The sequence below is a fragment of the Desmodus rotundus genome, chromosome 2 (genome assembly GCF_022682495.2).
Source record: "Desmodus rotundus isolate HL8 chromosome 2, HLdesRot8A.1, whole genome shotgun sequence".
Taxonomy (NCBI): domain Eukaryota; kingdom Metazoa; phylum Chordata; class Mammalia; order Chiroptera; family Phyllostomidae; genus Desmodus; species Desmodus rotundus.
Window position 1 is genome coordinate 97243043 of NC_071388.1, and position 18459 is coordinate 97261501.

The 18459-nt window shown below is 40.4% G+C and overlaps 1 protein-coding gene across 2 annotated transcripts in view; it reads left to right on the forward strand.

The window, feature by feature from the left end:
* The window catches only part of CFAP91 (cilia and flagella associated protein 91), a 74255-nt gene that overhangs the window by 49459 nt on the left and 6337 nt on the right, over nt 1-18459 (forward strand). For both annotated transcript variants that reach the window (XM_024578035.4, XM_045185968.3), the window contains 4 exons: nt 6722-6943; nt 10557-10705; nt 11268-11359; nt 16203-16364. In XM_024578035.4, coding sequence (XP_024433803.2) covers nt 6722-6943; nt 10557-10705; nt 11268-11359; nt 16203-16363 — 624 coding nt within the window. In that variant the 3' untranslated portion in view covers nt 16364. The remainder of the gene's footprint in view (nt 1-6721; nt 6944-10556; nt 10706-11267; nt 11360-16202; nt 16365-18459) is intronic.

An 18459-nucleotide genomic window follows, 5' to 3' on the forward strand; every position in this document is an offset into this window, starting at 1 on the left:
CTCCTTTGATTTTTTTAAATATATTTATTGATTATGCTATTACAGTTGTCCCATTTCCCCCCCACTCCATCCTGCCCACCCCCCTCCCTCCCACATTCCCCCCACATAGTTCATGTCCATGGGTCATACTTATAAGTTCTTTGGCTTCTACATTTCCTACACTATTCTTACCCTCCCCCTGTCTATTTTCCACCTATCATCTATGCTACTTATTCTCTGTACCTTTACCCCCCCTCTCCCCCTCCCATTCCCTTATTGACAACCCTCATGTTCTAGTTGTTTGCCTAGTTTGCTCTCGGTTTTGTTTTATGGGTGGTCGTTAATAACTGTGAGTTTGCTGTCATTTTTACTGCTCCTATTTTTGATCTTCTTTTTCTTAGGTAACTCCCTTTAATATTTCATATAGTAAGGGCTTGGTGATGATGAACTCCTTTAACTTGACCTTATCTGAGAAGCACTTTATCTTCCCTTCCATTCTAAATGATAGCTTTGCTGGATACAGTAATCTTGGATGTAGGTCCTTGCGTTTAATCTTGAGTAATGTAATGATGATGTGCCTTGTTGTGTTCCTCCTTGGGTCCAGCTTCTTTGGGACTCTCTGAGCTTCCTGGACTTCCCGGAAGTCTATTTCCTTTGCTAGATCGGGGAAGTTCTCCATTATTTGTTCAAATAAGTTTTCAATTTTTTGTTCTTCCTCTTCTCCTTCTGGCACCCCTATAATTCGGATGTTGGAACGTTTCAAGGTGTCCTAGAGGTTCCTAAGCCTCTCCTCATTTTTCTGAGTTCTTGTTTCTTCATTCTTTTCTGGTTGGATGTTTCTTTCTTCCTTCTGGTCCATACCATTGATTTGAGTCCCAGTTTCCTTCTCATCACTATTGGTTCCCTGTACATTTTCCTTTGTTTCTCTTAGCATAGGCTTCATTTTTTCATGTTTTTCGAACAGATTCAACCAAGTCTGTGAGCATATTGATAACCAGTGCTTTGAACTGTGCATCCGATAGGTTGGCTATCTCTTCGTCGCTTAGTTGTATTTTTTCTGGAGCTTTGAAGTGTTCTGTCATTTGGGCCATTTTGTTTGTTTGTTTGTCTTGGCGCGTCTGTTACTTTAAGGGGCGGAGCCTTAGGTGTTCACCGGGGCGGGGTAATGCAGGTGCTGCGCTGTGACGCTGTACGTGGGGGAGGGGCTGAGTGGGAGCAATGGCGCCCGCCTCACTCTCCTCCAGATTTGAATCTTTCACTCCGATACCCACAATCAAACTGGGCCACTCTGGTGCTGGTTCCCGAGTAAGTGGGCCTGTGCACACTCTAGGCCCCTGTGGGTCTCTCCAACAACCTCTCCTGTGAGGCTGGGAGTCTCTCCTGCTGCCGCCCCAACCCCCAGGGGCGCATTCAATCAGAGGTTTGAGGCTTTATTTCCCCGAGCTGGATCTCTGGGTTGCGAGGTCTGCCTCGCTGCCCGCCGTTCGTCCAGTTTATCTGTGGGCGAATGTGGTGCCGCAGGGTGCTACCTGCCGCTCTGCCTGCCCAGCTCTCCACCACTCTGAGTCCAGCCCTCTGGGTTTATCTGTGCAAATGTGGGGCTGCAGGGTCTTCTAGTGCTCGGACTGCCTGCGCCTTTTGTCCCACACTCCGCCAGTCTCAGTCCCGCCACAGCCACGTGAGTCCTCTCCACCCCGGTGCCCGCCTCCTCCCCTCCTACCAGTCTGGATGAATGTTTATTTTCTATTTCCTTGGTGTCAATCCCCCTTGCTGTTTGATTCTCTGTCAGTTCTAGTTGTGCGAGGAGGCGCAGTGTGTCTACCTATGCCGCCATCTTGGTTCCTCCTCTCCTTTGATTTTTATTATTGCATGAGCAACTTTATAATAATAAATGAATTGATGAAAAACATTCCCCAGTATCCCATCACCCTATCGCAGTCAGAATTTTTAAACAATGCTGCTCCAGTCCATAATCAGAATGGGCTGTGCTTCACTGAACTGAATATGATCTTATATTCATTATTTCTAAAAAGGAAGGAAGGAAGGAAGGAAAGAAGGAGGAAAAAAAAATAAACCTACACTTGAAAAGGTTTTTCCCTTTCAATTTTTCTTAAACATTTGGTGACTATACTATATTTCAGTTAGTGAGAGCTTAGCTGAATGAATAGTAATAAAAACAATAAGGAAAAAGTGAGAAATGAAATTTATTTTTAAATATCAGCCCTTATGTATGAGCTTTGGGGCTGTACATAGCTCATGCTGGTCAAACTGTGTATTAAAGGTGTGAATACCTCATGATATTCTGTGACTTTTCTCATGACCTGTACACTCTGCCCACCTAACAACAGCTGCTAATCGCAGCTCTCACCCAACAACTGTAAATGTTTTCCTATTCCCTTCTGGTGTTCATCTCTATATATACAATTTTTAATGTTAACTGCAGTGTGGATACACTTTTCTACCTCTGCCCTTTATCTGTTAATCAATGTGAAAAAGAATCAATCTGCAGTGTTTGGTGTCATAAGAAAGTAAACTTATAGCCAAGTTAATGGGACTCGCCTTTAGTAACACACATAACTCCCGTGCTGTGTGGAATTGGACACAGGCAGTAAGCAGCTTAGAAATGCGCACAGCTTTATTCCTTTTACATGACAGCAGGACTAGGTGGCCGCCGAGTTTGGGGGACCTTGTGTGAGGGAGAGAGGGAGAAAGCCACAGGCTCTGAGACCCCACAGAGGGACTAGAGAAAGAAGAAGGGAATATGGACACTGGAGTCTCTGAATCCAGACTCAGAGAGGCCTGGGTGTGATGGAAACAGGGCTGCACTTTTCTGTTCAGACAGACAGCAAATGCCCTGGGAGCACCAGGTCCTGGATGGGAAAATGCCCTCTTTGGCCTTTGGAGGTTTTATTTTTTGTTTGTTTGTTTTTGTTTTTTAAATATATTTATTGATTATGCTATTACAGTTGTCCCATTTCCCCCCCTTCACTCCACTCCATCCTGCCCACCCCCTCCCTCCCACATTCCCCCCCTATAGTTCATGTCCATGGGTCATACTTATAAGTTCTTTGGCTTCTACATTTCCTATACTTTCTTACCCTCCCCCTGTCTATTTTCTACCTACCATTTATGCTAGTTATTCTCTGTACCTTTCTCCCCTCTCTCCCCCTCCCACTCCCCTGTTGATAACCCTCCATGTGATCTCCATTTCTGTGGTTCTGTTCCTGTTTTTGTTGTTTGCTTAGTTTGCTTTTGTTTTTGTTTTAGGTGTGGTTGTTAATAACTGTGAGTTTGCTGTCATTTTTACTGTTCCTATTTTTTATCTTCTTTTTCTTAGATAAATCCCTTTAACATTTCATATAATAAGGGCTTGGTGATGATGAACTTCTTTAACTTGACCTTATCTGAGAAGCACTTTATCTTCCCTTCCAATCTAAATGATAGCTTTGCTGGATACAGTAATCTTGGATGTAGGCCCTTGCCTTTCATGACTTGGAATACTTCTTGCCAGTCCCTTCTTGCCTGTAAGGTCTCTTTTGAGAAATCAGCTGACAGTCTTATGGGAACTCCTTTGTAGGTAGTTCCTACAAAGTAGGAAGTTCCTACAACTGTGTCCTTTTCTCTTTCTGCTTCTAAGATTCTCTCCTCTTTAATCTTGGCTAATGTAATTATGATGTGCCTTGGTGTGTTCCTCCTTGGGTCCAGCTTCTTTGGGACTCTCTGAGCTTCCTAGACTTCCTGGAAGTGTATTTCCTTTGCCAGATTAGGGAAGTTCTCCTTCATTATTTGTTCAAATAAGTTTTCAATTTTCTGTTCTTCCTCTTCTCCTTCTGGTACCCCTATCATTCAGATGTTGGAATGTTTAAAGATGTCCTGGAGTTTCCTAACCCTCTCCTCATTTTTTGAATTCTTGTTTCATCATTCTGTTCTGGTTCGATGTTTCTTCCTTCTGGTCCACACTGTTGATTTGAGTCCCAGTTTCCTTCCCATCACTATTGGTTCCCTGTACATATTCCTTTGTTTCTCTTAGCATAGCCTTCATTATTTTCATCTAATTTGTGACCAAATTCAACCAGTTCTGTGAGCATCCTGATTACCAGTGTTTTGAACTGTGCATCTGATAGGCTGGCTATCTCTTTGTTGCTTATAGTTGTATTATTGCTGGAGCTTTGATCTGTTCTTTCATTCGGGCCATTTTTTTTTTCTTTGTGCACCTGTTATGTAAAGGGGTGGTGCCTTAGGTGTTCACCAGGGTTCGGTAATGCTGGTTGCTGGGCTGTGACGCTGTACATGGGGGAGGGGCCAAGAGGGAGCAAGGGTGCTTACGCCACTTTCTGCCGGATTTCAGCCACTCCCTCTGCTACCCACAATCAAATTTGGACCCTCTGGTGCTGATTCCCAAGTGGGTGGGCTTGTGCACGCTCTAGGCCCCTGTGGGTCTCTCCAACGAACTCTACTGTGAGGCTGAGAGTTTCTCCTGCTGCCGCCTCAATCCCCACGGGCGTTTTCAATAAGATGTTTGAGGCTTTATTTCCCCGTGCTGGAGCCCTGGGTTGCGTGGTCTGTTCGCTTCCCCACCATTCCTCCCAGTTTATCTATGTATGAATATGGGGCCATGGGGTCTGCTAGCTGTTGCACTGCCTGCCCCATTCATTCCACCATCCGCCACCTTGCTGAGTCTGCCAGCCGCCACCTTGCCTCGAGTCCTCTCCACCCCAGCTGCCCATCTCCGCCCCTGCTACAGGTCTGGATGAATGTTTCTTCTTTATCTCCTTGGTTGTTGGACTTCCGTGCAGTTCTATTTTTTGGTCAGTTCTGGTTGCTTTTTGTTTTTAAATCGTTGTCCTTCTTTTGGTTATGCGAGGAATCGCAGTGTGTCTACCTACGCCTCCATCTTGGCCGGAAGCTCCTGGAGGTTTCTGATGATCAGACTTTGGTAGATACACCTAAGCCAACCCAGGCTTTTCAACTCATCTATCCCATTTGGTGGACATGTACACGACTGTATCATGGCAGCTAAGAGCTAAGGGAGGAGTTAACGGGAAGAGCAATCACTAAGCCAAGGACTCACCCTGCTTACTACCTTCAGCTACACCACTGATATGCTGGGGCTGGATGGAACGGCCACTCACGGATACCTACAGCAGTGCTGATCCTCTCCTTTTCTCCTTCTCTTACATTTTCTGTGGAAAACAATCCAGAAAGTTCACAGCTCCCAAACTGTGTAATGCATAACACCAGCAATTTTCAACTGGTGTGCCATGGTAGACTGGTGTGCCACAATTTTTAAAACATGCAATACCTGACTATTACTCAGAGGCACTGACATCTTTTCCCTTAGATTGTCAAATTAAAACATGACAACAGCCAACTAAACAATAGCTGTCCAGTATGAATGAATAAAACTTATAACTACTTTTTTTCAGATTGGCAAAGAATACTTTTTTTTTGTGCCACAGAATATCAGTAACTAGTTTATGTGTGCCTTGAGATGAAAAAGGTTGAAATTGCTGCATTACATGACATGACTACAAAGAATCACCTTGCTAAATATATTTTTACTTAATCCTCAAATTAAATTGTACTACCTGAGCATACCCACCTTTCTTGCTGAGGGAGGAGGCTAGACATGAATGGGTAGCCATCTCAGGATTTTAAAGGTTGCCCCCCACATGGGGGAGCTGTGCTTCCTGGACATGAGGAGAAAATCTGTGATCTCAGGGCTCAATGATCTGTTTATGAATGTTAGGAGTAGTAAGACACTCACCCTTTCTTTCCACCTCTCCCTATTATGTAAGTAAAGCTGGACTTGGTGGTTAGAAGGCAGGTATGGGCTGGATGGTGGTAAGGATGAGGATGAGTATGTCGGGACTAACAACTACACTTGAATGACAATCTCACCCAGTAGCTATACCACCTTGGAGAGTTGTACAGGCTTCTCTTCTTCAGGTACAAACCAGAGGAACTGAGCACAGAGGCAGAACTGTCAATATTAAAGCAATGTGTCTGGGACAAGAGCTCTCCTCCCTTATACTTGAGAATGGGAGAAGGAACAGGTAGAAGTGGCAAAGGCTACAATCTTTTAAATGCCTTTATTCTCCATGTGTCAAAGCCAGGTCAGAAAGATCCAGGCCTTTATTTTACCTCAGTGATCATATACAATGTATTTTTCTGCTCTATTTCAAAGATAGTTATTAATGACTTTGAAGTTGTTTAAAAGAATAAAAAATGCCATGGTTTTCTTTCTTGTTGTTCAAGATCTTAAAATTCCCCAAATTTGTGTTAAGGGCCAAGCATTAAACAATTAAAAGGTACCCTAAGTGAATTTCTAGGAGATTCTATTTTATTAAACTCCAATGTTATATTTTAATAAACCCCTTGACATTTCTCTTCACGTCTGGGAAGACATAGCACTTTACATTCTAGATAAAATTGAAATAAAAAAATACATTATGTGTGGACACTAACAGAATTCTTTGCTAAATCCTCTTTATAATTTGAGGACCATAATCCTTCAGTAACTGACTAAGCAATCTACTTTCTCATATCGAAGTTCGTGTCATAAGTTTTCCCAGTAAGAACCCTTGGGATGGGGCCAGTGTAGAGATAATAACTGTAGTAAAAACTAAGTGCATGCTGAAAATAAAGTGACGGTCAAGAGTTCTGTGTAATCCAGCACCCCTTCCTTATAAATCACCAATCTTAGTGGAATTTGTATCCTTAAGAACATACTATTTTTAAGGTGTTACTAGTTGAAAACCATTTGGCTGGACTGGAAGGAAGGGCGCTGGCAGACTTGTTTGACTTCCTGTCCAAAGAGCTGGTGAGACTGCAGGAAGAGAGGAGGATCCACGCCTTCGCCATGCTGGCCGACCGACAGCGGAGGATGCGAGAGGCCGAAGAGAGTGGCCGGCGCCAGGTGGAACAGAGGCTCCTGCGGGAGGAGGACGAGATATTTAAGGAGGCAAGTGCGGGCAGTGGGGTATCTGGAAGCTGTTTGTAAGGAGCCAGGTCAAACCAAAGGAAACTCATGATACGACATGGCATGTTTTTGTTTGCTTTTCATTGTATAAAGCAAATATGTACTGAGTTCCTTCTGTATGCCAGGCACTGTGCAGAGGCATTATGGATACTTTGGACAGAAAAAAAAAAACATATGGTCCCTTCTGTCCTGGAACCTAAGTACTATAGAACATGCAAATAGAATTAAAAAAGCATACAAAGTTTCATGACTGAAACAAAGGGGGCTCAGTGATGCATTTTAAACAGGTTCTTTTGCTTGCTGTGTGGAGAATAGGTTGGAGGGAGGACAGAGTGGAAACCAGGAGACCAGGAAGGAAGCTGTTGACATAGTTTAGGTCAGAGTGAGAAACGGAAGTCAAGTGTGATGTCCAGTTTCTGGCTTAAGCAGCTGAGAGGGCGATGGTGCCATTTTCTTGGGTGGGAAAGCTGAGAGTGGAATAGTTTTAAGGGCAGGGGTGCAGTCAGGAATTTGATTTGTATTAAGTTTAAGACACCTTAGTGGAGGTGTCATTTCAGCAGAGGAGTATCTATGATGGAATTTGGAAGAGAGTTTTGGCCAAAGATAGAAACTTGGGAGTTACAGTACCAGTTTGATAAATTAGAATTCAGACAAGAAACGATGGATGCGAAATTCCAAAGTGACCAAGATGCAAATTCAAAGGAAATTCAAGAACCAGTAAGATCTCAAAGCACTCTTCCCCTCATTGAGATGATAGAAGGTCAAGTGTGGAAATCGGAGGGGATTTGTGAGGAAGATTTCTCTTAAGGGAGCTGTGCTGTCACTAAAACCCTTCTCAAAACACATCCAGAGGTGGTGGGGTGATTGTTTTTCCTGTATTCTTTCAGTGAAGGTGTCTGACCCCCCTGAGACTAAAGAGGGTCGGAGCTGGGCTAGCTGGCTGCTTTGGAGGTGGGCACAGAAGAGACTGCCTGAGCGGCCAGCAAATACTGTGTGAGAGTTTCCCTGGGACCAGATGTGGGAGAGAGAAAGAGCCAAGCTGGAACTTAAAAAAATTCCCATCTAAGAGGGTTGTCTGAATTGTATATGTGGATACTTTTGAGCTTCTCAGTTAAAAAAATGCTACCCCAATTTGGGGTGGTCTTATTTGATCTGAGATGTTAAGGATTTACCTGATCCCCATGGAACTAGGATTGATATGTGAATAGTATTTGATGTGTGTTTGTTTAAATTTAAAAACTTAATTAAAACTCAAATAGGCTGCCCTTCCTCTATACAGCTTAAGAAGTCTTGAGTTACATATTGTCAAGTTAAGCTTTTTAACTGTATCATTTACAAAGTCTAACAGCCTATAATAATAATTAATATTCTAGCTTCCTACCATCCTAACACATTTAGCTTTAAAAAGAGTTACTGAGATTTAGAAATTATCAGCAAATCAAAGGTACTATTCCCTACCTAATATTACAAAGGAAAGCCCAGCTGGGATGGGAAGAACCAACTAGGAGTTAGAATAAAGAGGAAAGGAACAGAGTAACCACTGTGCTCAAAAACAGAAGAAAGAAGCTGATAAAAGGCTTCTAGGAAGGCATCTTCCAAATGGGAATGACCCCGGAAATGTCAGCCGTGTCTAGGAAGGGCAAGAAAGGGTTAGGATGACTCTTCCACCTGATGTAAGGACCAATTAGGTAAAGAATACATCCATCTATTGACCTTTCAAATACCATTGATCATGTAAGTTCCCTGTCTCCCTTCATACAACCCTCTTAAAGATAAATATACTTGCAGATAAATATGCCAAAACACAGAATATTTACATTAAATACATTTTCAGAAAAATATAAATATTGAGAAACATAGATACAGAAAGTCATAAACTTATATTTAAACACATACACTGTTTTGCATGCACATACCCCAAAATATGCACAAATATAATGCAGTGTGACAATATTAGCAAAGACATGGAGGAACACACATAGACACACATATTGCTACCTACATGTTTCCTTATAAGTCACATACATACAAGCACATGTGTCCAGAAATGTACACATTTATAAAAATATACAGAAACACACAAGTACATGTATTGCTGCAGGTGGACCACATTAAACGCCCAACTCTGAACTCTTATAAGATTCAGCTGTCCCATTGTTTCATGTAGGTGCAACTTCATTCCTGAATAAGACCATGGACTCCCTAGAGCAGGCATATCATACATCCTGTGGCACCTCCCATAGCACCAGTGTAGATCCCTATGCATAACAGACGTTGAGCAAATATATTTTGATTGATTGGTTGCTTGGTTGACACTGAATTAAACTGGTCATTTTATCTCTCCCACAGGGAGAGCATAGGGATTCAAGGTTGTGGACTTGGTGTTTTACAGGTAGACATGGAGCAAACAGTGCCTACTGAGTCCTGCTGCAGTGCCAGTCAAGAAACAGGTGCTGACTTGTTACCGAGTCCATTCTACCATCTCAGATACACAGAAATGTGCAGACATGAAATAGAAAAGTACCCTTCCCCCAAGAAGCTCAAAATCTGATGAGATAGAATGCATATAAAACTAAGTACATTAACATTTGATACTTCCAGTGTATTTACCTGTAAAAAGGGCAAAACCCAACTATTACTGTGACTTCACACTTAGGGAGCAAAGCTCTAAAGAAAAGGAAGTGTTTGCAGTAAAATCATGAGCGTGGAGAGGGGCCGCGGTCAGCAAGAACCCACAGGGGTCTTCGGGGGTACTAGCAGTAGCTACCTGGGTGCTGGCTTTGGCCTCATTATTACACTGTGCATTTATGCACTCTGCATTTTTATAAATGTGTGTTCTATTTCACAGTTTCAAGAAAGCTTTAAAAAGAAGCAGTGCAGGACTGAAAAGGCAGTTCAGAAAGTTCATCAAAGATCCAGGATTCCTCTGGCTTTCTGCTTTTCTGTCCTTACGGCATGGCCCTCATGGCAGTGTCAGATGGCTTCTGATGCTCCGGCATTGTGTCCCTATGAAATGAGAAATGAAAAAGAAAAAATAAGCTAGGTTTTTTCCTTTTAAGAATCCTTTCTGGAAGGTTCCCAGATCACTTACGCAGATATTCCCTTGGCAAGAACTATGGTGCTAGGAAATGTAAGTAGTCTATTCTAGGGACCTGTCCTCTCAGCTGAAATCCAGGGATTCTATTATTTACGAGGAATGAGAGAAAGGACATTGGGAAATACCTCTTAGGCTGTGCTACTGTTGGTTAGTTTGACCAAGACATGCTCTTGGTAAGAACAAAGGCAGGGTCCAAAAAAAGATTATTGACTCTGAAGCCCATGATCTTGCTGCAGTGTTGTAGTGTCTACACCGGGGGACAATCCTTAAATCTAAAATGGGTTAGGTGGGTAGCAGCTGCTCGGAATGCACAGGCAGGTGGGTTAGAAACAGACTGCCTAGATAGTAGAGAGAAGGAATGATCAGTGAGGGGACTACTTACTTAATGAACTAAATAAGTGTGCTAAAAAATGTTGACCAATGTTTCTGCATTTTTCTTGTCTTGTTTAAAGTAGTATTCCTGTTCTCAGTAACAAGGGGCATTTGGGATTTTTGCAGGTGGTTAAAGTTCACCAAAGCACTATAACCTCCTATCTGGAAGACATAATACTGAACACCGAGGAGAATACCGCAGAAGAACAAGCCAGGGCAGAAATTGAGAAGATGGCTAAGGAAATCAATGACATTGCTTATGAAATGGAAAGCCGGTATATCCCAGGAGAAGGGGTGGTAAAATACATAGCCTGCTTGCTGTTACATATATTTTTTCAGGAGCTTAAGAGTTTACCACCAAGGAAACACAAATACATAACTCATGTTCCAGTGTTCATTGCTTTATTAGCATAATGCTTTAGAAGCTAACATTCCCATACCTTTAAATGGAAGGAGTGTTGGGCATAGAATTTTCAGCTATCCTCTGCAATATGGATCACTTTTATATTACTTTTAGAATACCTCAGAGCAGGAAGCAATGTGAATAAGTACATGTGATATCGCTTGGACTTTGCCCCAGTGTTTGGCTTCCATGTATAAGCTATTCTCCAACACCCCTGCCTGGCAGGCAGGGTAAATGAAGGATGAGGCAAATATGAATTTTCCATGGAGTTAACCAAACTCACTAGGAATGTGATTTCATATCACTTAATCAAGGAAAAGGCACTGGTGGGATTTGAGCAGTGGAGTTCTTTACGTAAGTCAGGAGCTTCTAAGTATAAACTGACAGCTCAAGTAAAGCCACAAAGGAAATAGTTTAATTTGTTTATTTTTCAGTCGATCTCAGCTTCAGTCAGAGGAGATTGTTGCCGAGTTGGTTTATAGTTTCTTGATCCCAGAGGTGCAAAAGGACTTCGTCAAAGAAAAAGGTAAGCTGATAGAAATGTGTCACTTTATGATTTTTTAAAGATAAGCTATTTTCAATATCCCAGAGATTTAAAACTGAGCAGAGAATGGGGAAATTCCTGGGCGAGAATCAATGAGCTTTCTCATTTCAGAGCTTGGCAAGTCCCCTTCATGCAGATTCCAGAATATAATCACTTCTAGTATAGAAGGAGTGCCGTTCTAATACATTTGACAGAGTATCAAAATCCAAACCTTTAAGAGGAAGTTGCCAAGTTCCCAGAAGTGTATTTTGTGATTTGGTTTTTTAAAAAACATAAAGTAAATGTTGAGAATATGCAGGGTTTTCAAATCACGGCAGCCTTTTGGAGGCAGGGCACATTCAAGGTGTGTGTTGAAAGGCCAGGGTGCCTGAAGGGCCTAAATCTACTCTGCGGCTCCTCCTGTGTCACTGGTATCTTGTCTTTCTCCCAGGACTGTATCTAAGTGTAAATATGCTCATATATCATTTGTCAAAGTGGCATGTTTTGAAAGACTGATGCTTTTAGTCAACAGAAAAGGAGGAAAAAAGTGTGTCTTTAAAGAAAAGAAAATTCTTCTAGAGCTTTCAGACTACTGGTGATATACCTGATCCCAGAGGAAGGGGAGCAACCAGAAGATCAATATTTAAGTGAAATAACATCTGTAGGTTTCTGAGTTATGCAAGGAAGTTCTGGACAGGTTTAAGAGCAGTATAGTATTTTATTTTTTAAAAGATTTTATTTATTTACTTATTTTAGAGAGGGGAAGGGAAGGAGAAAGAGAGGGAGAGAAACATCAATGTGTGGTTGCCTCTTATGCGCCCCCTACTGGGGACCTAGCCCACAACCCAGGCATGTGCCCTGACTGGGAATTGAAACTGCTACCCTTTGGTTTGCAGGCCGGCACTCAATCCACTGAGCCACACCAGCCAGGGCAAGATATCGTTTTTTTTTTTAAGCTGAGGGATGGGAAAGACCTTGAAGAGACCTGTATGGACATGTGGAATAACTGTAACTATAAACTTTTAAATGCACACTAAGTTCTAGGGAATGTAGTAAGCATTTTATTTATTTATTTATTTTTACAGATTATTTATTTATTATTTTTTTCTATTACCATTTAAGTCTACTTATACTTCCCATCGCCTCTCAATCAACACACTGTTGTTTATGTCCAGGAGTCCTTTTTCCTTTTTGCTCAATCCCTCCATCCCTACCTTACCCTACCTGCTCTCTAGGAGTCTGTCTCTATTTTGCTTGTTAGTTCAGTTTATTCATTAGATTCTACATATGGATGAAATCTCATGGTATTACTGGGTTATTTCACTTAGCATAATGTTCTCCAGGTCCATCCATGCTGTTGCAAAGTGTAAAATTTTCTCCTTTTTCACGGCTGAGTGTATTCCATTGTGTAAATGTCCCATAGTTGTTTCATCCACTCCTCTACTGATGGACACTTGGGCTGCTTCCATATCTTGGCTATTGTAAATAATGCTGCAATGAACATAGGGGTGCTTATGTTCTTTTGAATTAGTGTTTTGGATTCCTTTGGATATTCTCCCAGAAGTGGAATCACTGGGTCAAAAGGCAGATCCATCTTTAATTTTTTGAGGTATCTCCATACTGCTTTCCACAGTGGCTACACCCATCTGCATTCCCACCAACAGTGCAAAAGGGTTCCCCTTTCTCCACATCCTCACCAGCACTTGTTGTTTGTTGATTAATTGATGATAACCATTCTGACAGGTGTGAGATGATATCCCATTGTGGTTTTAATTTGCATTTCTCTGATGATTAGTGATATTGAGCATCTTTTCATATGTCTATTGGTCATCTGTATGTTCTCTTTGGAGAAGTGTCTATTCAGGTCCTTTGTCCATTTTTTAATTGGGTTGTTTGTTTTTTTGGTGTTGAGTTTTGTAAGTTCTTTATAAATTTTGGATATTAACCCTGTATCAGATGTATCAGCAAATACGTTCTCTTTTGTGAGTTGTCTTTTTATTTTGTTGATGATTTCCTTTGCTGTGCAAAACTTTTTAGTTTGATGTAGTCCCATTTATTTTTTTTTTCTTTTGTTTCTCTTGCCTGGGGAGATAAATCTGATAAAATATTGCTATGAGCTATGTCCAAGATTTTGCTGCCTATGTTTTCTTCTATGATTTTTATGGCTTTGGGTCTAACATTTAAGTCTTCAATCCATTTTGAATTTATTCTTGTGTGTGGTGTAAGAAGGTGCTCTAGTTTCATTTTCTGCACATATCTGTCCAATTTTCCCAACACCATTTATTGAATAAACTATCTTTATCCCATTGCATGTATGTACTTGCTTCCTCTGTTGCATATTAATTGACTATAAAGCTGTGGGGTTATTTCTGGGCTCTCTATTCTGTCCATTCATCTATTTTTCTGTTTTTATGTAAGTACCATGCTGTTTTGATTATTATAGCCTTATAGTACAGTTTGATATTAGGTAGTGTGATTCCTCCAACTTTGTTCTTCTTTCTCAGTATTGATGTTGCTATGCAGGGCCTTTTGTGTTTCTACATACAGTTTTGAAGTATTTGTTCTAGTTCTGTAAAATACATCATTGGAATCTTGATAAGAATTGCATTGAACCTACACATTGCTTTGGGTAGTATGGACATTTTAATGATGTTAATTTGTCCTGTCCGTGAACACAGTATGTACTTCCACTTATTTGTAACTTTTTAAGTTTCTTTCTTCAGTGTCTTACAATTTTCCAAGTACAGGTCTTTTACATTCTTTGTTAGGTTTATTTCTAGGTGTTTTATTCTTTTTGAAGTAATTGTAAAAGGGGTTGTTTTCTTAATTTCCTTTTCTGTTAGTTCGTTATTGGCATGTAAAAATGCAACTGATTTCTGGATATTAATTTTGTATCCTGCTACTTTGCTGAATTTATTTATCAGTTCTAGGAGCTTGTTTGTGGAATTTTTGGGGTTCTCTATGTACAATATCATGTCATCTGCAAAGAAAAACAGTTCTACTTCTTCCTTTCCAAATTGGATGCCTTTTATTTCTCCTTCTTGTCTGATTGCTGTGGTAGGAGTTATAGTACTGTATTCAGTAAGAGAGGTGAAAGCAGACATCTCTGTCCTGTTCCCAATCATAAGGGGGAGGCTTGTAGTTTTTGCCTGGTGAGTATGATGCTGGCAGTGGGTTTGTCATGCATGGCCTTTATTATGTTTATGTATGATCCCTCCATTCCCACTTTGCTGAGAGTTTTTATCATAAATGGGTGCTGGATTTTATGAAAAGCTTTTTCTGCATCCATTGATATGATCATGTGGTTTTTATCCTTCATTTTGTTTATGTGGTGAATCACATTCATTGATTTGCAAATGTTATACCAACCTTCATTCCCAGAATAAATCCCACTGAATCATGGTGTATGATCTTTTGGATGCATTGTTGTATTTGGTTTGCTAATATTTTGTTGAGGATTTTAGTATCTATGTTCATTAGGGATATTGGCCTGTAATTTTCTTTTTTTGTAGTTGTTTTTCTGGTTTTGGAATTAGGATAATGCCAGCCTTGTAAAATGTGCTTAGGAGCTTTCCCTCCTCTTGAATTGTTAAAAATAGCTTGAGAAGGGGAGGTATTAGTTCTTCTCAGAATGTTTAGTAAAATTCACCTGTGAAGCCATCTGGTCCAGAGCTTTTGTTTGTTGGGAGTTTTTTGATTACTGCTTCAATTTTACTAGGTGTATTTGTCTATTTAAATTCTCTGACTTCTTGATTTATTTTTTGAAAATTTTATATTTCTAGGAATTTATCCATTTCATCCAGATTGTCCAGTTTGTTGGCATTTAGTTAGTTGTTTGAGTACTAAGCATTTAAAATAGTTACTTATCTCAGTTTCTTACAACAGCTATAGGTGTGTTCTCATGTTTCAGTTAAGAAAATTAGTGCTTAGAGACATTATATAACTTGCAGATTTGAACCATGGTCTGTGTGGCTCCAAAGTGCCCATACTTTTGACTGCACTAATGTGAAGTGCTACACATTGCTGTGTGATTTACCCCATATGAAGTAGCTGATACCTGAATAGCATAGAATCCACAGTACTTCTTACTGCCATTTGCTAACTTTATGACTTTGGGCAAATTACCTAATCTTTCTGTGTCTTACTTTCAGATGATATCCTCATGTGAAAATGGGGATATCAATAAAAATTCTTCTAGGGTTGCGAGGTGATTTAAATGAATAAGTATATGCCAACTGCTTAAAACAGTGCCTGGCACAAAGTAAGAAAAACTGATAAATGCTAACATCATCATCATCATCATGATTACTCCTTTCCAAGGGAAATAGGATACTTAAGGTACTAAACCTTCATAATAAACATTCTTAGAGCATTGGAGCGAGGGCCATCTTCTAAAGCAATGAGCTAAGAAACCCATCGTCAATGCACAGGTACCCTCCATATCAGGCACTAAGACTCAAAGAGAAATATGCGACACCTATCTTTAAGCCATTTATGATCTTTGCATTTACAAAATTTGCAATATGATGCAAAATTATCTTCTCTATTACTACTATCTTAAAAACCTTTGGGAGCCCTGGCTGGTGTGGCTCAGGGGATTTTGTACTGGCCTGGGAACCAAAGGGTCACTGGTTTGATTCCCAGTCAGGGCACATGCCTAGGTTGCAGGCCCGGTCCTCAGTAGGCTGAGTACAAAAGGCAATCACACAATGATGTTTCTCTCCCTCTCTGTTTCCTTCCCTTCCCCTCCCTCTAAAGATACATCAATAAAATCTTTTAAAAAATCCTTTGGGAATGATTTAGTTCAGACTTTTGGAGTAACAATTCTTCTGTTTCTTTGGCACAGTAAGGAATGCACAGCGGAAGCATATTCTTGCAGCCCATGAGATTATCCACAGGCACACGGAAATCATGCTTGGAAGGAACTTTGCTGAGCAACAGGGAGATGAGGTCTCAGATACTGACAAGTTACTTAAGGAAGAACCTCAAAATGAGAAAGACAGCTAAGGTGAGTTCGATTTTTCATCTGGAAGGAAGTAGAGAGAGGAGGAAAAGCATCATTCAGCTTTGAGCTATACTCTAGCAATCATAATGTGATTGTCTATTGTTTAAGAAAATAAAGCATTTACATTGGCACATTCCATTTAGGGTATAGAATCTACTATTGAAATTATTAGAGAATATAGTTGATATTATAACAATTGGACTCTTCTAACCAGAAAATGGGACTCTATATTATTTTTATGGGGTTTTTTTAGTGTGTGGCTGTACTCCATGCAAATAAAGTTACAAAATGTGTCAGTGTTATTTTTTTAATAAAAAGCTTGTTCTTATTGAGGTACCATTATTGCATTGTGCTATTTGTAAGCATAGCATGAGGCACAGCCTGCCCGATTCTAGCCCAGATGCCTTCTGCAATGTCCACCAGGGGTTGGTCTTAGGTTCAACTAAATATTCATCCTCACAAGACTAGCATAGACCACATTTGGTAGGATTTTACTGTCAGTCTACTTAGAAAAATAAAAGACAGGAACCACAGCTTCCAGTGGGGCGGCATCAAGCAGTTCTTTTCCCATGGGAGCTCTTGCTATATCCACACAGGTGAACACATAGCTGTTTTTTTTAGCCCCCATGTTACAAAGCTCAGGTGCAAGGGAAAGAGATTCACATTGGGTGGGTGTGGGAGTTGCCCTGATTTGCATGACCTGGAACCACTGTCTTTTGTAGTAATTTCATAGACAGAGTTTCCAGGGTCCCCTACCCCCACCTCACCCAGTGGATGTGCCCACTTACAAATGTCAGCACACCCAAGAAAGCTAAAAGTTACGGTTTCCTCTTGGGTATTAATAGTTCATTTATAATTCCTCTCAGTCAGATGCTAGTTACCAATCAGGGGTCATTTTTACCTTAAGTAGTATTAGTAACATAGTTGACTCATATCACCTATCAGATTACTAGGAGAACAGAGCTAGAGAGTCAATTAAAAGTACAATTCTCAGGAGAAGGGGAAAGGGAGTGAACCCTTTGCCTGTAACTTCTCCCTCAACACTCCCACAGTAGAGGCACATTATCCTCTATTTGGGCCTGAGGTAAGCTCTCTGGTTAGGGGAGGCAACAAGGCTTGGGAGAAATTTGAGCCTGGCACTCAGAAGGTTTGGGTGTCGGCCAGCTCTGTCACCAAATGTATAATCTTATACAATTAATTCCTTTTCACTTGAGGCTTGCCTGTGCACATGTGACCAGGAGACCCTCCCAGGGGAATCTGTTGGTGTCATAAAAGACAACCATGGAAGGAGGGTTGGGATGAGGGAGCAGTTAAGAAAGAGAGGAAAGAGAAAACTGATAAAAGACTCCTAAATATCAAGCTGTGGCTATATATTACAGCAGAGAGGCTTCTGTTTTTAATTAATAATAAAATAACCTCTGAAGTCATTGAAGATCTAGTCCTTGTATTTACATGTATGTTATATACTATCTATATAATATGGATTCAAGGACCAAAGCAGTTTGACTATCTTATTATAGTGATAAAAATCAGCTTTGTTTTTGGAGTAGTCATTCTTTGTTGCATGCAAATTTAATGAGGTTAATAATTTACAGAGTTTGAATTGAATACATCTGCATTTACTTCTGAGTATAACACACCTGTTCTATGACATCCATTGTGATCTGTGAACTCAAACCAGAGGAGTGCTAAAATAATTTTCTTCTTTACACTTACTGAAAGTAAAATACATTTCATTAAAACCTATGTAGAGGATATTAAAGTTATAAAATATAGTTTTAAAAATCTAGTTTTCAAACTAACTTCAGATATTCAGCAAGGGAGAGCAACCAATAAATTTATAAAGTATCATCTTAACACTTTATTGTATGGTTGGAACATGATGCTTAATGGCCCCCATAGAATGATCTCTCCCACTTCCCTCTCTCGTTATAATGTCCTCGATTTTGTCTTTTGGCAGAAAAAGCCTAAAATATTTACTACCAGGCCTTTTGCCAAAAAAAAAAAAAAAAAAAAAAAAGTCAATCCCTACTTTACTGTAGTTAAAATGAATAAAATAGAACTAAATGCAACAACATGGATGACTCTCACAAATATA